Source organism: Phascolarctos cinereus, unplaced genomic scaffold (genome assembly GCF_003287225.1).
Source record: "Phascolarctos cinereus isolate Bilbo 61053 unplaced genomic scaffold, phaCin_HiC Scaffold_5;HRSCAF=322, whole genome shotgun sequence".
Taxonomy (NCBI): Eukaryota; Metazoa; Chordata; class Mammalia; order Diprotodontia; family Phascolarctidae; genus Phascolarctos; species Phascolarctos cinereus.
Window position 1 is genome coordinate 435,810,274 of NW_027555958.1, and position 23,182 is coordinate 435,833,455.

General features: G+C 39.2%; 1 protein-coding gene across 3 annotated transcripts in view; it reads right to left on the reverse strand.

Moving 5' to 3' along the window:
• MCOLN2 (mucolipin TRP cation channel 2) overlaps nt 1-23,182 on the reverse strand; it is an 86,056-nt gene that overhangs the window by 27,591 nt on the left and 35,283 nt on the right. For all 3 annotated transcript variants that reach the window (XM_078156552.1, XM_020988721.2, XM_020988723.2), the window contains exons 4-7: nt 21,846-21,999; nt 15,255-15,342; nt 14,383-14,479; nt 8,715-8,814 (exon numbers count right to left, since the gene is read on the reverse strand). In XM_078156552.1, the coding sequence (XP_078012678.1) occupies nt 8,715-8,814; nt 14,383-14,479; nt 15,255-15,342; nt 21,846-21,999 (439 nt within the window). The remainder of the gene's footprint in view (nt 1-8,714; nt 8,815-14,382; nt 14,480-15,254; nt 15,343-21,845; nt 22,000-23,182) is intronic.

The following is a 23,182-nucleotide window of genomic DNA, read 5'->3' on the forward strand; positions in this document are numbered from 1 at the left end:
CAGTTGCTCCAAAAAGTTTACAAAGCTGACTATACACAGTTAATAAACATTTATTAAGCACCAACTATGTATCAGAAATTGGGCTAAGCATCTCAGACACAAAGAAAGGCAAAAGACAGTCTCAGTTCTCAAGAATCTCCCAGTCTAATGGAGGTGATAACATACAAACAACTATATACAAGCGAGATAGATACAAGATAACGGGGGGGGGGGGGGGGGGAGGTAATCAACAGGACAAAGGCACTAGAATTAAGGATTGGGAAAGGCTGCTTGTAGAAGGTGGGATTTTAGCTGGAATTTGAAAGCAAGAGGAAAAGAGGAAGAGGGGGAGAATTTCAGGTATGGAGAACAGCCAATGGAAATGGAAGCTGAAGTGGCCCATGCAAGGAACATCAGAAGAATAAGGTATAATAAGAAGGCTGGGAAGTTAGGAGGTGGGCAAGTTAGGAATGGCTTTGAATGTCAAACACAGGCTTTTCTATTTGATCTTGGAGGCGATGTTGAGCCACACCTGTACTTTAGGAAGACTATTTTGATGGATGGACTAGAGCAGGGAGTCAAGGAAGAGAGATCAACCAGAGGAGATAGGAGACAAGGAGGGCCTGTACCAGAGTGGTAGCAGTGTCAGAGGAGAGAAGGGGGAATATGTGTGTGATGTTACAAAGGTAAAATCAACAGGACTTGACTACACATAGGATATGAGAGGTGTGAGAGAGTGACGAGCTGAGGATGACACCTAGGTTTCAAGCCTCAGTGATTGGGGAAATGGTGGTAACCTTGACTGTAATGGAGGAAGTTAAGAAGAGGGAAGAGTCTAGGGGAAGGATAGAGTTCAGTTTTGGGCATATGGAGTTTAAGCTGTCTGGGGGACTTCCACTTCAAGATGTCCAACAGGCAGCTGGAGATTGAGATTGGAGGTCAGCAGAGAGGTTAGGGCTGGATAAGCAAATGTAAGAATCATCATCAGAGAAGAAAATTGAATCCATAGAAGCTGATGAGATTACCAACTGAAATAGGATAGAGGAAAAAAGGATGAGGGCCCAGGACAGCCCTGTGGGACATCTATAATTAGTAGGCATCATCTAGATGAAGATCCAGAAAAGGAACAATTAGATAAAGTAGGAGAAAAGCCAGGATAGAGCAATATCACAAAAATATTGGGAGGGGCAGCTAGGCGGCACAGTGGATAGAGCACCGGCCTTGGATTCAGGAGGACCTGACACATAACACTCACTAGCTGTGTGACCCTGGGCAAGTCACTTAACCCCATTGCCTATCCTAAAAAAAAAAAAATCTTGGGAGAAGAGAGTATCAAGAAGATGGTGATTAATGGCATCAATCAGCTGCAGAGAGGGGAAGAAGGAGGAAGACTGAGGAAAGGCCACTAGATTTGGTAATTAAGAGAACAGTAGTCACTTTGAAGGGAGAAACCACCCCTAAATGAAAAGGTTGGAAGCCTAAGGTTAAGAAGAGAGTGAGAGGAAAGGGAGGGGAGGATTCAATCGTAGATAACCTTCTCAAGGAGTTTTAGCCAAAAGAGAGGAGAGACATGGGATGAGAGCTAGTGAGGATGGATCATCACGAGGGTTTTTTGAGGTTGGGGAAGACAAGGACATGTCAGTGGATAGGGAGAGACTGAAGGTAAGTGAGAAAATGGGGTGATAGAGGAAGCCATCTCTTAGAGAAAGTGGGATGGAGGGGGGCCAGGATTTGCCTTGGTAAGGTAAAAGACCACCTTCCTGTGAAACATGTGAAGGAGGAAATAGTTGCAGAAGGCATTTGGGTAATATGAAATCATGAAAACGGGAGAAGAGGGAGCTCACCATGAATGACCTCAGTTTTTTTCAGTGAAAAAATTCAAGTAAAGTTCTAATCTGAGGGGGTTAGGAGAGGGAGAGCCATTAAGAAAGAGAGGATGAAGAAAGGATGGCAAGGGTTGGAAAAACCAACGTGGTGAGTAGCATAGAGAGTCAATTTGGGAGGTTGCTTGCTGCAGTGAGGGCCCATTTGAGATTATGTAACATAAATTTGTAGCATATTCAGTTAGCAGAGTTTTCATGATTTTCTCCAGTTTCCATCAGTAGCACTAGAGTACAGAGGATAGTGGGAGTAATCCAAGTTTGAGGCTTGCCAGGGCAAGACCATCAGTAAACACGGCAAAAGATTGAGAAGAAAATAGCATAGAATTGACCGAGGAGTCACAATTGGGAAGGGAATAGTGTAGCTACTGCAGGGATGATCACCCAGGAAAGAACTGGTGAGGGGAGAGGGGGAGAGAGGTCAAGGGATTGGAGATCACAGGGAGGATGAAGAACACGGTTTGGGCTTGCAAGACAGAGGGAGAGGTGGAATGCCAACAGACTGTGATCAGATAAAGGACCTTCAGAGTTCATGGACAATGAAAAACAGTGTATTGGTGGGAAACAGCAAGATCTAGGGTTTGACCATTTCTGTGCATAGCTGAGGTAGAGTGGAGGAGTAGGTCAGAGAAAAAAAGTAAAGTCGGCGCATAGGGTATTTGATAGAGACAACAGAATCAGGAATGACTCCCAAGTAGGTAATGAATCATTTCTTGTCCCTTAAAATATGAATTTTGGTGTTCCTAACATTTTTACTGCTCACTATGTCTTTCTTATTCCAAAAGTCTTAGCACAGTTTTAAGCTTTAATAGCTATTTAATAGTTTTAAGTCTTAATAGCTATTAACAGTTTTAAGCTATTAAAGCTTAAAATGGGAGTAAGACTTTTAGGACATCCCATACAAGTGTGAGGCTTCTGTGAAGTCTATAAGGCTTCAGTCTCTCTCATTCCTTACTCTTGAATCATGTTTTCCATTGTTTTTCACCCTTCTTGTTTACCTTCACATTTTCATTTAACTTGCTACGTCTCAAAGCATATGCCTATTTCATTTGAAAGGTCCTGCCAAGTTCACCATAAAATTTCTCTACATCTTCTTCCTCTTCAACAGATGCTGGTGAATAAGTCACCATTATTTTCATGGTGCTCTGTTTTGTAAATACTTATCATAAGCAATATGAGATAACCAAACTCCCCTTAAATTATATTTCTTGTTGCATTTGGGCAGACTATAAAACCAACTCTACCAGCTTCTATATTTAATGCTTCAATGACTCTGAGTCAACTTCTGTTTCATCTGCAAATTCTTTGTTTTCTGGTTTTATTTATAGTGAGAATGATAAGACAAATGAGATTTGTTTCTTCAAGTTGTAAGTTCACTATCTGGTCACTGTCATTTAGAATTCCTACAGCATTTAGAATGCCAAGTAAAAATTTATAGATGATCTAAAAACTATCTACAACTTCCTAACTTTGTCCCTTTTTCCATTATTCTGCCATCACTGAAGAAATGGAAGAGCACCACATGGCCCTGAGGGCCATCTTGCATTTATTTTTCTTCATTTCATTGGTTGCTATGGCCAAAGAATTCATCTTCCAGAGCCTACTGGAAACAAGTCTCTCCAAACTCAGTCCTCAAAAAGCAGACAATTCTGCTGCCACAACGGGCCTCAAAGCCTGTCAAGGATGGTGGAACCTGCTCAAGCATGGGCCACTATACCCAGGCTTTGAGAACTCAAGTTCACCAGCACACCACAAGGAGGCACCAGATTAGGACTTTGTGGAGGTCAGGCCAGTCTACGCAGCTACAGTTCTGTATCCAACGTATTGAAATGGATAAAACACCTATTGGACAGGAAGCATGGCCCTCTGTCTACAATACCACGCCTGGCACACCTAACAACGAGACAAATCATATTTTCTGCCTTTTGCAAAGTTTTTCCTATGATATAGAACCAGGGCTTGGTATGAGTCCCAGAGCTGTTCTAACATAGGCATTTTTATTCAGGTGAAATTTCAATCAAATGAACATCAAGGCCTGCTTTGAAGGGAAAAAGACATTACAATCTGAGGTTAGCTCAGGGAAGAAAGAGGGACAGTCTTGCATGCTCTTCCTTACTAATGACTCGGTTGGGCTAGGGAGGTGATGCTAGAGCTGACTCTATATATTCCTACATACACAGATACATATACACGTGAGGGCGGGTTGTGTAGCATTTATGAAGAACAGATGGACCACCCACCTCACATACTGAATCTCCTGAGACCACAGACAACTAAACGAGAGGCCATAAATTTGATGGGATGAACCAATAGTCTGATGATTTGGAGTGAAATGAAAAGTATAAACACAAGCTCAATGATGCACTATGTATGTATACATGTACACATGTATTATGTATGTGAGCTCTCACTGTGTTTGCTTCTTTAGCACCTGTTTCTAATCACTACGAGGAGCAAACTGTACCCAAGAGTATGGTGGGGACCGGGGGGAGGGGAAGAGAATCCCCTCAGCAGATGGCCCTAGTTTGGACCTATTTCTCTAGCTGGTCCAAGGTTGGGGGAGGGGGAGAGAAGACAAGGGGATCAAGAGTGTAGTAAGTAGAAAATGGAAGGGAGCAAAAAATGGAAACAGAGAAAGTGGAGAGAGGAAAAGAAGAGGGGGGAAGGAGGGAAGAGAAAAAGGAAGAGAAAGAGAAAGAAAATGAAGAGGAAAAGGAGGAGACAGCAAAAAAAGAAGGGAGAGAAGAGAGGGTCATGTCTGATTTTAAAATGCAAATTGGGCATAGTTGAAATGAAAATTTTAAGATTCTGGATGTCTGAGAGGTTTCTATGTGTGTTGTCTACCCACAAGAGGGAGCCCAAGTTCCTCTTTTCTTGAACACACAGGGAGAAGGAAGTAAATTACATACCAAGCCTCTTGGGAAACAAACAAGGAAAAAAGGAAATTGGCCATTTCCCCCATGAACCCGTCAGATATTTTGATCTTAACAAGCATCTGGCCAAATTTGCCCCAAGGCCAGTAATAAATATGCCAGTTCTGATGACACTTTTTCCAGAGGCAAAGACCTTGAATGGAGTCTGACGCCGAAGGGGCATTTTGGGCACTTGTGTGGCACCCTTGACTCAACCTGGGGAATGGCTAAATAAACTGTGGCACATAAATACCATGGAATACAACTGCATCATAAGAAACGATGGATATGGTGAATTCAGAGAAGCATGAGAAGAATTACATGAACTGATGCAATGCAAAGTAAGCAGAACCAGAGAAATAACACACACAATGACCATAACATCGTAAGGGGAAAGAATAAGAACATAAGCTGAATGCTGTGGAATTATAATGGCTATTCTTGGCTCTAAAAAAAGCCATAAGAATGCATCTGCCTCTTTTCCTTGCAAATTATTGGTGCGGGAGACTACATTTGGTGTTGGACGTGACTGGGGCTGAGAGTAATTTTGCTAAACTGTTTTATTTTCCTCTATACTTCTGTAAGAGATGGCTCTATAGGGGGAGGGGTAAGCGGAGATACGTTGGGAAATGAAGGTGATATTTTAAAAGATGGTTTCAACTGAGTGAAGTAGGTAAAACCAGGAGAACAATTTATATAATGACCTCCATGATAAAGACAAACAACTCAAAAGGCTAAAGAACTGATCAGTGCAATGACCCACTATGGCTCCAAAGGATTAGTGTTCTACCTCCTGACAAAGGGGTGACAGACTTGAAGTACAGAATGAGGCAAGTATTTTCACCCAGGGGCGATGTGTAGGTTTGCTTTGCCTCACTATATTTGACAAAGGAGAGATTTTTTTTCTTTTGCAAGTAAAGACTTTGCAGGTAGGAAAGGGGTAATAGTGATGGAAGGAAGGAAAGAGGAATGAAAAAAGAAAGCGTATCAATGAAACATATTAAAATGCATGGAAGAAAAGGAATTTAGGGGGAGACACATTCAAGTCGGACAGCCTTGGAACTGATGCTGAATTTATAATATACAGTTTTTAAAAAAGCAAGCCGTATACAACAAATTTGAAACAGAAGGGAAGAGAAGATAGATATGGCCTAAAAAAAATGGATTAAGTTAGAACACACAGTTGGCCTCAGAGTGAGAACAATAGCATCATACAGTGAAAACAACAATGAAACTGGAGTCAGAGGACCTCAGTTCAAATCCTGCCTCTGACCCTTACTACCCGTATGATTTGGGGCAAGTCACTCAACTTTCTCAAGCTTTCCTAGACCTCAGCTTCCTTATCTGTAAAACAAGGGCTGGACTAAAGGGGCTCTGAGGTATCATCTGGATCAGGTCTAGCTCATATGGCCTACCTCTCATATGTACTGGCTGTGAGACCCTGGGCAAGTCCTTATTGCCCTCAGATGTAACTGCATCGCAGATAGAAACTATGAGCTCAGGGCAGCTAGGTGGCACAGTGGACAGAGCACCAGGCCTGCATTCAGGAGGACCCAAGTTCAAATCCAGCCTCAGACACATATAACACTTACTAGCTATGTGACCCTGGGCAAGTCACTTAACCCCTTTGCCTGGACAAAAAACAAACAAACAAACAAAAAAAAACCAAACCCCCAACTGACAATCTAAATGAAATGGATAAATTTACATTTACCAAAAAAGAAAAAGAAACTGAGTTCATGAACATTTTTATGCAAGTGAATTTTGCCTTAAATAGCATTCAAACCTCAGAATTAGAAAGGTTCCCCATTTGAAGCACAAATGTCCTTCATAGCACCCCGCAGCCAGGGGGTGCTGGACCTGGAGTCAGGAAGATCTGAGTTCATATCCAACTCAAGACACTTACTAGCTGTGTTACTCTAGGCTAGTTACTTAACTGCTGCTTACCTCAGTTTCCTTATCTGTAAAATGGGGCTAATAATAGCACTTAACTCTCAGGGTTGTTACTGAGATAAAATGAGATAATAATTTAAAGCATTTGGCAAATTATAAAACACCATATAATCACTAGTTCATTGTGGTTAAGTGATAGTTGCAGCCCTCTTGCCTATATATACTGTATACTCCCTGAGGCAACATGGGGGTCATCACAAATTGTTAGAAAGTCTTTCTAAGTCCACTGCCCAGGTTATGTCCTTCTTCCTTCCTTCCTTCCTCCTTTCTTTTTTCTTCCCTCCTTTTTCCCCCCTTTCTCCCTCTCTTTCTTCCTTCCTTCCTATTGTGTGTATATATACATACATGTATATATATGCACTGCACAAGCATACCTTTAAATAAGTTTCTAGGCCCCCCCTGAAATTTAAGTTCGTGAAGCCTCAGGAAGGAACTCTCTAATCATAATTACTTACAACTTAAAAGCAAGAGCCATGTCCCAGATAAAAGGGGGCAGCTAAGGAAAGGCAATAAGACATTTACAAGAGCAGAAGGAGTAACATTCTGGACATTTTGATAATGCACTCTTAGTTTAGCTAAAAGGCCTAATCAGAGAACTACTTAAAGTAGCAAAAGGCACAGTCTGGCAGAGCACCAGAGGAAAACTCAATTCAACAGCAAGGGTACGCTAAAAGATGAGTCATGTTTGAAGTCCATTAGAAGGAAGAAAATGGCAAAGGACATGGAAGAATCCAGACCCTTGAGTCATATAATCAAAAAGCCTACCTCCCACACCATCCATTTCAATGTTCCCTTTTGGAGTGTTTATGTTCTCTCTCTCTCTCCTGGAGTGACTAATATCCTGGAAAAATAATCTCTGAAATGTGGCTTTTGATGTAAAAGATACATCATGGGAAAGAAGGATGGTCATGAAGCCAGGACAGACCTGGGTTTGAATCCCACCCCTCACCCTTATCTACTACTAGGTAGCATGGTCGCAGGCAAGTCATGGCAAATTAGCATTGGTTAAGGGCTACATGAATGCTAGTTATTACTATTTGCTATCATAGGCTCAAAGGACCAGAGATGGAAGGGCTCCCAGAGATGATCTAATCCAGGGGTGGGGAACTCGTGGCCCCCTAGGTCCTCAAGTGTGGCATTTTGACTGAATCCAGACTTCACAGAACAAATCACCTTAATAAAAGGATTTGTTCTGTAAAACTTGGACTCAGTGAAAAGGCTACACCCAAGGCCCTAGAAGGCCACATGTGGCCTCCAGGCTGCAGGTTCCCCACCCCTGATCTAGTCCAATTTATTTTGCAGATAAGGTAATGGAGAGGTCAAATGATTTACTTAAGGTCATACAGGTATTATTTAATCTCTCTGATTCTCAATTTACTCATCTATAAAAAAGGGACAATAACACCTGTAGCAATTGTCTCATAGAACAGCTAGGTGATGCAGTGGTTAGAGTGCTGGGCCCGGAGTCAGAAAGACCTGAGTTCAAATCTGGCCTCAGACACTTACTAGCTATATGACCCTGGGCAAGTCATTTGACCCTGTTTGCCTCAGTTTCCTCATCTATAAAATGAGCTAGGGAAGCAAATGCAAACTACTCCAGTATCTTTGCCCAGAAACCCCCAAATGGGGTCACAAAGAATCAGACACAACTGAAAACAACCGAACAACAACAACTAATTGTCTCTTAGGATTATCATGAGGATAAAATACAAAAAAAAAACCAACCACACATAAAAAGTGTTTTGTAAACCTTTGGACTCTTAACCAATATCAGCTATTAATAAAACCTGAAACTGGATTTTCTGATCAAATCTCTTCTCTACCCAAATAATAACACACACACACACACACACACACACACACACACACACACACACATTCTTGCATAGGAAAAACTTTGCAAACCTTTAAAACACTATGAAAAGTTAGGACTATGATTATTATTGAAATCGCCCATGATTCATAGCAGAAATATGCCTGCCACACTTACTTGATCCGGATATGTGCAAGCCTTTGCACTCCTGAATGTTGGCTTCAGTATCAAAATAGATTTTTATTCTACCACTGTGAGCTTTATTGTTGAAGGTAATCTGTAGAGAAAAATATGGAAAGAATGACCTGAAGAATTAATACTGAAAAAGCCTGGGTTGGGGAAGTGGAGCTTTGCCAGGGGCCTGGCAAAGATGGCAGTCCTACATGGCTCTAGCCCCTGTGTTGAACTGTGTGTAGACCCCCTTGGGGCTCAGGGAGGGACTCCAGGTGTGTTTCCTCACAGCCTGGGACTGGAGAAGGGCTTCCAAGACCCCCAAGCTGGGTCCTGTATCCCCAGCAGTGCGAAGTCACCCTGCTCCACTTTCAGAACTTCAGGTCATGGGATTTTATAGCTGGAAGTAAAGCTTAGACATTATCCAGTCTGACCCCTTAGTTCCTCTCAAGTAGGCATTATTTCATGTATTATATTCATATCCTTGGGACAGCTAAGTGGAACAGCGGATACAGCACCAGGCCTGGAGTCAGAAAAATCCGAGTGAAAATGCAGCCTCAGACACTTACTAGCTGTGTCACCCTGGGCAAGTCACTTCACCCTGTTTGCCTCAGTTTCCTCATCTGTAAAATGAGCTGGAGAAGGAAATGGCAAACCACTCCAGTATCTCTGCCAAGAAAGCCCCTAAAGGGGTCATGGAGAGTCAGTTAACAACAATAACAACAAGAAGAGATAACAATATGGGAAGAATGACTTAAAGAATTAATATTAACTATAACAAGGGTGTCCACCTCAAAAAAAAAATTACTTGGAGATCCAGAGACCATTTTTTTTATTACACATTCATATAGGGTAAAAAAAATTTTCTTTTACATTTCATTGCAGTTCTTTAGATCAACTGAATAATTAAAGTCCAAATAAATGCACTTCTGGCAACTCAATTCAGTCTAGTTTCTCACTGCCCAGGTTCTGTGACACCCCAGGCTAGGAGTTCTAATCTGGAGGTCTGAGAATTAATTTTTAAAATAACTGTATTTCATAATGGTATTTCAATGGAATTAGTTTCCTTTGTAATATTATATATTTTATTTTATGCATTTAAAAACATTATTCTGAGAAGGGATCTCTTAGGTTTCACCAGACTATTGTCTAAGAGACATATGACACACCAGAAGGCTACAGACCTTTTTGGGTTCTAGAAGAGCTGCTCGGTATGACCAGAGGTCAGAGCTGCTATGCATGGGCGTCAAAGGGCCACCATCTTTGCTTCTCCCCCTTCAAAACCACATGCTGACACAAAAGCCAGCTGTTATACTAAACAGAACCAACAGCGGCCGACACTAGTCATTTGTGAAATGCTTTCCTTTCTCACATTGGCTCCCTCTCTTCTTTTACCCTTGCTCTGAATACTGCATGGAACCCAGAGATGGCCAAGTCTGCTTTTCATGGTTCCTCCTATGATTTTAAACGGTGTCACCAAATCCCTTCCAAATGCTCCAAATGTAAGCCTAAATCACTTTAATTGGAAAAAACAAAAGCAGATGATGATGAAAGCTGATAGAGAAGCATGCTTTTTAAAGAAAATCAAATAAAAATGATAGGGAAAACATGAATGTTGACTATATTTTATCACAAATTGAAGGCAAATATTCACAGAATTGAAAGTAGATATTTCATATTCCCAGCCAAAGAAAAGCTACCTTCCTAAATATGCATTAAGCCTGCTCCCTTTCTTTTTTTTTTAAATTTTATTAATTTATTTTGATTTATCAACAATGACTTCCATATACTTTTGAGTTGAAAATTTTTCTCCTCCTTCCTCCCCCCCACCCTCCCCAAGACTGCACACAATCTGATATAGGCTTTACATTTACATACCCATTAAACATATTTTCACATTAGTGAAGTTGTAAGTAAAAATTAAAACCAATAGGAAGAACCATCAGAAAGATGAAACAAAACTCAACAGAAGGTAAAAATAAGTGATAGCAATTCGACTTCCATAGTTCTCTCTTTGGATGTGGACAGCATTTTCCATCCCAAGGCCTCTGGAGATGTCTTAGATCCTTGTAATGCTGAGAAGAGTTCAGTTTAACAAACTTAGTCATTGCATAACGTGGCTGTTATTGTGTACAAAGTCCTCTTGGTTCTGCTCACTTCACTCAGCATCAGACCATATAAGTCTTTCCAGGTTTTTCTGAAGTCAGCCCGTTCATCATTTCTTATAGCACAATAGTATTCCATTCCATTCATATACCACAACTTGCTCAGCCATTCCCCAATGGATGGGCATCCTCTCCATGTCCAATTCTTTGCCACCACAAAAAGAGCTGCTATGAATATTTTTGTACATGTGGGTCCCTGCTCCCTTTCTTAAACCTATCTCGACTGAAAATGGCATTTTTGAATTCATTTTGGATTTGGAGATTGCAAAGCTCCTTAAGGGTAGGACTTGTGTCCATTTTCTTCTTTTAATTACTCCTCCCTACCACAATACATTGCATACAATAGGAGCTCAATAAAAGTTTATTGAAGACTGAATGCACACCGTGATAATATAATACCAGCAAGCTCAAACTTAGCAAAGGAAGGCCAGGTGCCAAATGTATTGGGTAAAGCTAGTGCCTATGGATTCAGTTTTGCACCCACAGGTATAAGCCCTAATTTAAAAACTCCATCTACAACTGAACCATCCCGCCCCTCAATATTTCATTCAATTCCACTGATCTCTAAGACTCGATTCCTTTTCTGCTTATTCCCTTTCCCACTCCCCCACTCCCAAACAGATATTCTGCAACTTGTATACATGAGTTGAGATTGAGGGCAACATAAAACAATCACCACCATCCTTTAGCATATTTTAATCATTAAATAAATGATATCAACCAGGTGTTTAGGCTTTTAAAAAATGTAATCAGCTGAATAAAAGAAATAAGAGCTTGAATTTAAGGTGAAAAGTGGCTTCTTTTTTATGCCCACATTGAAATATGTCCCTCCAAGATTGGAGGCAGGAGTTGAACAAAATATAAGGAACAGTCCCTAAGAAAAATGCCACTCTTTTGTGTGTGTGTGTATATGTGTATATATATATATATATATGTATGTATGTATGCAAATGGACATTTTGATTAGGTTAGCCCCCCAAAATGTACCACCTAGCATAGTCTGTAATTCTTTTGGTCCAAATCCATAATTTTAATCAGAACAAAGAACTCCCAGCACAGAAACTCCCCTCACTGATGCAAATGGATGACATGTTTGTAACTTGAAGTCTTAGAGTTATCTGGGAAACTGAGATGTTAAATGACTTGCCCATTTCCACAAAGCCAGTATATGGCAAAGGTAGGACTGGAATCCAGGTCTTCCTGACTCCAAAACTAGCCCTCTATTCACCATATCAAACCATCTGTCCTTGAGCAGCATTACTGGTTGAAAAACACTGGGTAAATGCTGGAAAAAAAAAAAGCTTCTGATCCTCCAGTATTTTCATTATCATAAAATTTGACAAATGTTTATTAAACACCTATTCTGTGCAAGCAGCTAGGAAACACAGGCCTCCTTGAAAACTCTTGTTTTCAACATCTTCATTTCCCTTCCCCCTATTCATTTTCATGTTTGTACCACTGGAAAGGTCATATTTGTTTCTGAGCAAAGAAAATTATGTTTCATGACAAACTACTGCTTTCTATAATAATAACTGGCATTTATATGGTACGTCAAGGTTTGCAAAGTGCTTTACAAATGTTTTCCCATTTTATCCTCACAACAACCCTGCAAAGTAGGTACTATTATTATTCCACTTTACAGACGAGGAAACTGAGGCTAAAGAGTGGTTAAGTGACTTTCCCAGAGCCACACAGCTAGGCCTGGGCCAGAATTTGAACTCATATCTTCCTGACTTCAAGAACTCAATCCACTGTGCCACTTAGACGCCTACCAGCCGTCTAGTTTACTAGTTTAACTTTCTATGTGTATATATCTTAGAGATTAATATATTTTTTTTCCAGATTTAGTCCTATAAAGAGTTTGAAGACTCCCAAAGTCCAAGCTTTTGGGATAAAAACTCATTATTTGACCAAAACTGCTGTATAAACTGGAAAACAATATGGCAGAACCTAGACTCATCTCATACCGTACACCAAGATAAAGTCAAAATGGGTACATGATTTAGACTTAAAGGGTGATACCATAAACAAATTAGGAGAGCATGGAAGAGTTGACCCATCAGATTCATGGATAAGGGAATAATTTAGTACCAAACAAGACATAGAAAGCATTACAAAATTTAAAATGGACAATTTTGATTATATAAAATTTAAAAGTTTTTGCACAAACAAAACTAACATCACCAAAATTAGAAGGAAAACAGAAAATTGAGAAAAAAAAATTTTACAGCCAAGTATCTCTGATAAAGGCCTCATTTCTCAAATATATAAAGAACTGAGTCAGATTTATAAGAATACAAGTCATTCCCCAATTGATAAATGGTCAGATAATTTTCAGACAAAGAAATCAAAGCTATCTATAGTCATATGAAAAAAATGTTCTAAATTGCTATTGATTAAAGAAATACAAATTAAAACAGCTCTGAGGCATCACCTCATACCTTAGATTGGCTAATATGACAAAAAGGGAAAATGATAAATATTGGAGGGGATGTGGAAAAATTGGGACACCAACACACTATTGGTGGAGTTGTGAGCTGATCCAACCATTCTGGACAGCAATTTGGAACTATGTCCAAAGGACTATAAAATTGTGCATACTCTTTGATCCATCAATATTACTGCTAGGTCTGTATCCCAAAGATATCAAAAAAAAGGGGTAAAGAACCTATTTGTACAAAAATATTTATAGCAGCAAAATATATTGCCATATATTTTGTGGTGGCTGAGAATCAGACATAGAGGGGATACCCATCCATTGAAGAATGGCTGAACAAGTTGTGGTATATGATTGTAATAGAATACTATTGTGCTATAAGAAATGATAAGCAGGGTGATTTCAAAAAACCTGGAAAGGTTTTCATGAACTGACACAAAGTAAAGTGAGCAGAACCAGAAGGACATTGGACACAGAAACAGCAATATTTTACAATGAACAACTGTGAATGACAACTAGTCTCAGCAATACTATGATCCAAGACAATGCCAAAGGACTCGGGATGAAAAATGCTATCTGCCATCAAAGAAAGAACTGATGTCTGAATACAGACCAAAGCAGATTTTTTCTTTGTCTTTCTTTTTTTTCTTGAGTTTTCTTGCACAAAATGACAAATATGGAAATGTTTTTACATGATTGCATACATATAACCTATATCAGATGGCTTAACATCTCAGGGGAAGGAGGGAGGGATAAAATTTGGAATTCAAAACTTTAAAAAAAAAAATAAGAATGTTAAAATTGCTTTTAGGGCAGCTAGGTGCTACAGTGGACAGAGCACCAGCCCTGGAGTCAAGAGGACCTGCGTTCAAACCCGGTCTCAGATACATAACACTTAACTAGCTGTGCGACTCGGGGCAAGTCACTTAACCCCAATTGCCTCGCCAAAAAAAATTGTTTTTACATGTAATTGGGGGAAAAAATAAGATATTATTTAAAAAACAGAGCTGAAGACTACTCTCATTAAAAACTAGCCTAGAAATATTCAAGATAAAATGGAAAACACACTTACAGTGTTATAAAAGACATAACAGTCTGGTAGCTCCCGAGCATGGATGGTCTGTAGGTCAATGCCTTTGAGGTTAAAGGAGATTTCAACTTCTAAAAGCCTGAATGGGAAACATTATTGATTTGAAATCAGATAAGAAAAGTCACTCAAAAGTCCATACCCTTTAACCCAGTTGGGATCCTATTGCTGGAACTATACCCTAAAAGAGGTCAAAGATAGAAAGGATTCATCTAAGATAAGACATTCACATCATCAGTACTTTTTTTGGGGAAACAAAAGTGGGTGCCCATTGATTAGAAAGTGGCTGTGAATCAACTGTAGGATGTGAATATGATGGAATGTTATTTTGCCACAAGAAATGAAAAATGAGAAATTCTGAGATTTCAGGCAAGACTTGAAGAAATGAATGCAGGATAAGAGAAGCTGGCCCAGGAGAACAATTTGCCCGAGGGCCATAATGACGTGAATGAAAATAATACTAGAAGTCAGCTCTACTCAGGTAAATCGCAGTGGCCAATCTTGGTCCTAGAGAAAAGATCATGAAATGCCCTTCTTTTCCTTTGGTAGAGAAGTGACTATGGGTGCTCAACATTGTATATACCATCTGCGGGTTGGTTTTTAATCAGTTTTCTTTGTTACAAAGGAGGGCTCATTGAATGGGGGTGTGGGTATGTATGAAGAAATAACAGATAGGTAATATATGTGTATATATATGCGTATATGTGTGTTTGTATATACATATGTGTGTGTGTATATATATACACATATATAAAAAACTTTTTCTTAAAGCACTGTGTTCAATTGTCATTCCTTCCCCAAATCCATCAACATAATCCTTTTATTAAACTGCAAAAAAAAAATTTAAAAATGTTTACCGATAAAATTCTAGATGGAAAAATGAAGAATTCATCCAATGTCCTGAATTCTCACTAGCAGACACTTGTGGGTCTAAATGGATACAATCTGAAACAACAAGAGAATAAAATATGTCATTAGACAAAGAAAGAAAAAGACTTAGCAATAAACCATGCATTTTGTTTAATGTTGCTATGGTTTTTATTAAAATGAAAATACTGCTGATGCATTTTAAAGAAAAGATGGGAAAATGTCAGAGGCCCTGGGTTCAAATCCCAGTTCTGCCACCTACTACCTATATGACCTTGGGCCAGTCACTTAACTTTATAGGACCTCAGTTTCCTTATCTGTAAAATTAAAGGGTGACCTCAAAGATCCCTTAGTTCTAAATCCATAATCCTATGACCTGGGTTTAAATCCAACCTGACACTTACATCTTAGATGATCTTAGGCAAAATTACTTTATCTCTCTAGACCTCAGTTTCCTCATCTGGCTTTTGAAGCCCCTTGAATCTCAAGTTCAACGATCCTATTTTGATTATAAAACCAGTATCCTGATTTATGTTCTCTCTGACTCCATTATCCATGCCTAAGGGTGACAGAATATACAGTCATGCAAAAGCTTTAATAGAGTACTGGGGCTGGAGTCAGGAAACCCTGAGTTCAAATTCAGCCTCAGACACTGTAGCCTTGGGCAAGTCAATGAACCTCTGCTTGCCTCAGTTTCTTCAACTGTGAGGATGTAGATATGAGTGTTATAATAACAGCACCTTGTGGAGATGAAATAAGGTAATATCTGTGGAGTATGTAGCATAGTACCTGGCACACAGCGGGCACTACATAAATGCTTATTTTCTTCTTGAGGATATGGATTGTCACATTTTTTTCTTTGTATCCAGTGCCTGGCATATAGGAAGCACTTAATAAATGCTTGTTTATTAATAATGACTCACATTCATATAATAATTATAATAAAGGTTTACAGGGTGACCCTGTGAGGCAGATAGTATAAACAGTACCATGACCTTTTACAGATGAGAAAACTGAAGCTTAAGAGATTACATGCCTCCCTCGCCCCACAGCTAATAAACTTGCAAGTGAGGATTCCAACCCAGATCTTCCTTCCACCTCTGAGTTCCAGATCTCTTCACGCCATGCTGGATCCCTTCACGGATACTGATTGTACTTGCTTGTACCTAAGGGTGGAGCTAAAGCCCCTACATGAGGGTTAAGAAGGAGGTCAAACTGCAGGAAGGTAACAGGCTCATCATTCTAATGTCCCTCATTTCCAGGGGTAGAAGATGCCCACGGGCTGGGGAGGCAAACATTCTCATGAAGATAGAAAGGACAGCTTTTGGAGAGTTGCCCCTTTCCAAGGGAAGGTGAGGAAAGGGATGGGACAAAATGTCTCATACTACTCCAAGAACTAAGGGGGAAAGAAGGATGAGATTGTAAAGGCTGGCTTGAACAGAAAGTGACTTAATGTTGGGGTTAAGTGACTTGCCCAAGGTCACACAGCTGGTACTAAGGCTGGATTTGAATTCAGGTCTTCCTGAATTCCAGGGCCAGTGCCCTATCCACCGCATCACCTAGCTACCCCACCCCCACCCCCAAATATATTTAGAAAGCTCTGCTTTCCAGTGAGGCTAGTGAGAAGACCATTTCTAGGCAGGACTGAGGCAGAGATACCATACTGCCACAGATAATTAGTGAAACCACTATATATCTACTTCATCTGAAATTTATAGTTTTAGCCTGGCACCCTGAGAGGTTAAGCGTTGATAGGATGATCAATTTAGAGGTGAAAGGGCCACTTGAGGCCATCTAACCCAACCCCCTCATTTGACAAATGAGAGACTAAGGCCCAGACAACTGAAATGATTTATCCAAGGTCCCAAAGTAAGCAACAAAGCCAATTTGAACTCCGATCCTCTGATTCCAAATCCAGCACTGTACCTCACTGCCCACACTCATACAGTACATAGGGCTCAGAAGCAAGATTTGAACCCAGGTTTTCTTGAGGCTGGCTCTCTATCTACTATGCCACATACACCTCTGCCACTTCTTTTTTACACATAAGTAATTCAGGTAAATACATGCATGTACTTATATTATTCACTGGATATGCATATTATTTATAGATGGGGCAGCTAGGTGATGCAATGCAAAAAGCATTGGGCTTGGAATCAGGAAGACTCCTCCTCTTCATGAGTTCAAATCCAGCCACAGACACTTACTAGCTGTGTGACCCTGGGAAAGTCACTTGATTCTGTTTGCCTCAGTTTCCTCATCTGTCAAATGAGCTGGAGAAGGAAATGGCAAACCGTTCCATTATCTATGCCAAGAAAACTCCAAATGGGGTCACAAAGAGTCAGATACAACTGAAAAAAATGACTCGACAACAATATATGTATAAATACACAATGTTATAAAGATATTATAGGATAGAAAAGAATCATCTAATGACTATACTCAGTTCTAGGACAGTAATACTAATCTCAATGTAAAACTCATGGCTATAGATTTATGTAAAAAATTGCACAGAATTATTCACAGTAATCGACATAACTTTTAAAATGGAATGTGGCATTTTTATTTTGAAAGTATTATTTAATCATTTGGAAACTTCCCCTCTAATCAGTCTGAAATGGAGATCCACAGGCCTGAAGTCTGGGGAGTAACCATAAGAAAACAAAAGTAGGATTATTTAGAAAGAATTCTTTCACACATTTTGCCTGTCTTCAGTGAAGGGCATGAGTAGTTTGAGTCAGCAAACTTCGATTTTAAAACAAAGCCATGTAGCTGTTTCCTCTGCTAAAAGTTTCTCTTTGTAAAGAAAATATAGATAATAAAGTCCAACAATGGCCATATGATAGAAACATTCCATCCCATGAAAGCAAAGAAAATAACTTAGAATTACAGGATCAGTAACCCATCACCAAATAGTCTGGATACAAAACCTATTTTCCCATCAGATATGAATTTAGACCACATTTCTAGAACTTGTTTTTGAGGGGAAAATTAATACCACTATACAGCTTCATGAAACATTAGAACAGGTTACCAATATGAGGTCACCAGACAAATCTTCAGATCCAGCCCGAATTCCTATCACACCAACACAAAAACCTCCTGTGTGGAGGGGGAGCCTAAAAGTCCTGGCCTTACAAAGGTATAGAGTAGAGCCAAGCTTCACCAAGCAGGCAGAAATCGGACAAAACCAATCATTGGGCGCTGCCATGCTGCTCTCCAAGACTGCCTGGAATGATATCACTGGTCAATAAGGAGCGCACCCAGCCGAGGTCTTCTTCAGCTGGGCATCGCGGGGATATTCTTTAGGTCATGGCCACATGGACAATAACTGTCTAACTGGGGAGCACAGGAATAGGCACAGAGGAGCAGGAAAGAGGTTTCATGATTGTGTTCCTAGGTCAATTTACCAACTGAAGTTGGTAACCAACTGCAGACGTGGTCAAATGCTGATGGTGGTGTAGTGGACAGAGTACCAGGAAGATCTGTGTTTGAATCCTGCCTCACTTACTGGTCAAGTCATTTTCACCTCAGCCTCAGTTTCCTCATCTGTAAAATGAGGATAATAATACCACTTATTTCACAGGGTGTTTGTGAGGACCAAATGAGAATATGTATGTGTATGTGTGTGTGTGTGTGTGTGTGTGTGTGTGTGTATACCTATACACACATATATGTATATACATATATGTGTGTACATATATACACATATATATTCACACGTATATATGTATATACGTGTGTGTATGTGTGTCTGTGTGTAAAGTGTATTGTAAACCTTAAAACACCATATAACTACTAGCTATTATTACTACATATGGCAACTCCTAATTTCAAATTTTGTCTAGCCATCTGTGCCAACATAGAAAAGAATGTGATGCTGAATTGATAAACAGATAAAACAATCCATACTCAAGACTCAAAGCACTTAGCATCTCATGTCAAATGCATGACATTTATATACAATAAATCTGGTAAAGTCTCAGGGAAATATTTTCCATTAATAAAGATTGGTAATCTTCCTTTAAAATGATAAAGCTAAACAAAATATATTCTAGTGTTTGGAGCAAGCTAACATTGAAATATACCAAAGTATGGGCAGCATGACACAGTGTGCCAGATCTGGGTTCAAATCCTACCTTAGAACCTGACTAGCTCTTTCACCCTGGCGAAGTTCTCTCAACGTCAGAATCTTCACCTATAAAATGGAGATAATAATACCTGTAGCACAGGGCTGTCCTGAAACTTAAATGAGACCATGGGATCATAGACTGAGAGATGGAAGGGGCCTCATAGGCCATCCACTAACCCCTCATCTGACAGATGAGGAGACTGAAACCTAAAGAAGTTAAAGTACTTATCCAAGGTCACACTGGTAGTAAGCAACAGAAGGTAGGATTTGAATCCGGGTCCTCCTGAATCCAGAAGCAATGTTCTTTTTATTGGACCATGCTGTATCCCATAATGTACATAAAGCTCTTTGTCCAATATAATAAAAATGGTAATACTACCAAAGTAAATGTACAATTTTAATGCTACACTAATCAAAGACCAAGGTGAGACTTTCTAGAACTCGATAAAATAATAACAAAATTCATTTGGAAAAATAAAAGATCTAGAATACCAAGAAAAATAATAATAATTAAAAAAAAAAAGAAGTAGGGATAAAGAGTGCATAGCACTTTCAGAACCCCATACTATATCCTAAAGCAGTAGTCATCAAAATCATCTGGAACTGATTAAAAAAATAGAAGGGTAGATCAATGGAAAAGCCCAGACAAGGGAGAATCAGAAACAAAGGAACTCAATAATCCAGTGTCTGATGAAAAGGAATAAATAAATTACTCAGGGAAGAAACTCCTTATTTGATAAAAGCTGCTGTGAAAATTGGAAAGCAGTCTGGCAGGAATTAGGCTTAGACCAATACCTTACACCACACTCCACAAAATTCTAAATGGATACGTGACCTTAACATTAAAGATCATACTGTTAAAAAATTAGAAGAGAAATAGATCATATACCTCTCACAGTTATGGGTAAGAACTTTGTTCTTAACCAAACAAGAGATAGAGGCAATGGCAACAGATAAAAGAGATAACTTTGATTACATAAAAAAATGAAAAGCTTCTGCACAGACAAAACTAATGCACATAAGATAATAAGGGAAGTTGTCAAATGAGAAAAAGATCTATCAAATTTCTCTGATAAGGATTTAATATTCAATACATGTAAATACAGATAAGTCTAAAAGCCTTTCTTCTATAGACAAGTGGTCAAAGCATATGAATAAACAATTCTCAAAAGAATTACAAAATAGTCACAACCACATGAAAAGATGTTTCAAATCAATAATAATAATAATAATAGAAATGAAAATCAAAGCAACCATGAGATTTCCACTTCATACTCAGCAAATTGGGAAAGATAACAAAAGTGGCAATAGTCAATATTGAAGCAGTTATGGGATAAAAGGTATATAAATTTACTGTTGGTGGAGCTGTAAACTGGTACAATTATTTTGGAAAACAATTTGAAATTACGTAAATAAAATGACTTAAGATGTCCATACTCTTTGAACCAGAGTTAGGGCTTATACCCCAAGGAATCTATAGATAAGAATATTCCCCACATACTAAAATATTTATAGTAGCACTTTTTGTGATAGCAAAGAATTGGAAACAAAGTAAATTGGGGAATAGCTAAACAAATTGTGGTTCATGAATGTAATGGAATATTACTGTGCTGGAAGAAATGATGTGTGTGATAAATACAGAGAAACATGGAAAGATCTTTTTGAACTGATCCAGAATGAAGTAAACAGAGTCAAGAAAACAATACACAACATATTACAACAATGTAAATGGAGAGAACATCCACATACCAAAAAATCAAAAGTGAATGGAACAAAATTGCAAAGATTAAGCATGACTCAAATGAGAAGATACGAGGATACACCCAATCCACCCCTTCATGGGGGTGGGAAGGTCCGTATTTGTTATACATTGCTTGTGTTTTTAGACTTTTTAAATATATTGATCAGCTCTGATTTTTTCCTCTTTTTATTTTTATTTTTGTCTTTAAAAAGTACTATTTGTTATATAGGATAGCTCTCTAGGAAAGAGAAAAGGAGGAATACTGGGGAAAACTATGAGGATGTAAAAAACAAAATATATAAATAAAAACTTACTTTAAAAAGCTCTTTGCAAATCTCAAAGCATTATATAAATGCTAGTTATTATTATAGACATGTCAGTTATTATGATTGACTTATTATTGGAGTGAAGACCTGAGTTCAAATTACACTAGGCTATGTGACCTTGGAAAAGTGACTTAACTTTGTGTCTGAGGCAACTCACAAAGACTTAGCTACCAAGCTACATATGGGATATGATCTACACTCATGGTGGGAGTTCCCATACCCAGAGAGTTCCCTCCACCATCTTGAATTTCCCTCACCAAGGTCCTTTCTAGGTGAATAACAGAAAAGATTCTTGTCAGAGAGGATATGTGCTGCTCCCCTCAGTGATATGTTCACCCCAACAGTTCAAAATGGCAGTTTATCATGATTTTGGATACATTACCTATTTCAACTTCACTGTCTATGTTGAGGGTATAGTTGGACGGAAGCACAGTGCCTTTTTTGTATTGTTGTTTGCACACTTTCAAACCAATTCTATCACCTTCATTTTCTTCATAACCAACCACGCCCAGAGATATATTCTTTAAACGATGATACTGTTTAAAAGAAAGGAGGAAAAAAAACCCAGCACCCATGTACTCTTATAAATTAAATAAGATGGAAAAAACCCCCCAGAACTTACAGATTTAGAGAAGAAGAAAAACATCCCCCTTCTTTCCCCTGCCAGTTACAAGGACCCATTTGGGTCTTGTATCCCTCAATGTATACAGGTAATGGCAATATAAGTTAAATTAAATGACCTCAAAATGCTTTGCAGGCAACCAAAAACCTCATGACAAATGTTCGAAAGCAAGGACATGCTTCTCACACAGCAGGGGAAAAGGGAAGTCTATAACTGTAAAGGTGATATTTTCTTATGCCAATATGCTTTCCCCCCATCCTCCCAACTCCCCTTCAGTAATGTTTTTCACAGTTCTCTGGATAGCAAATTACCAATTAAATGCATAACTAGGATTTTCCTGCTATTTTAATGACAAGGCTTACATCAGAACAGAGGTCCCAGGATTTCAGAGCAATATTTTCTTTAGAGAACTGCTTAGGGCTCTAGGTTAGGTATTCTTAACCTGGGATCCTTGCACTTGCATGGGGGGGGGGGGAGAATCACATCTTTACACTAACTAATCTATAACTGAAATTTAGCTTTTCCTTCAATTATGGATACAGGCAACAAAACACAATAATGTTAAGTAGTATCAGACTGCCAAAGGGGTTCAGGACCCCAAAAGAGGTTAAGAACCGCTGCTTGACGGTCAAAGGAAAAGTGGATTGTAAATTTACCCTAGAATGGAAGTTCCTCAAGGGCTAGTATTGTTTCACTTTTGTCTTTGTATTCCTACAGTCTAGCAGCTGGTAATTAGTAATCACTTAACAAATGCTTGATTAAATAATACAAAGGATCAGAGGGAGGTGGGGAAGGGATTCAAACCCGGTTTGGAAATGAATGGGTCTAAATGGGATATACGGCAGCTAGGTGACTCAATGGATAGAGCACTGGTCCTGGAATCTGAATTCACATCTGCCCTCAGACACTTACTAATGGTGTGAGCCTGGGCAAGTCACAACCTCTGTTTGCCTTAATACACTGGAGAAAGAAATAGCAAAGCACTCCAGTATCCTTGCCAAGAAACCTCATGGACAGCATTGTCATGCTATGGTCCATGGAGCCATGAAGAGTAAGACTCAACTGAACCCCGACAATAACAAAATAGGTCAATAATT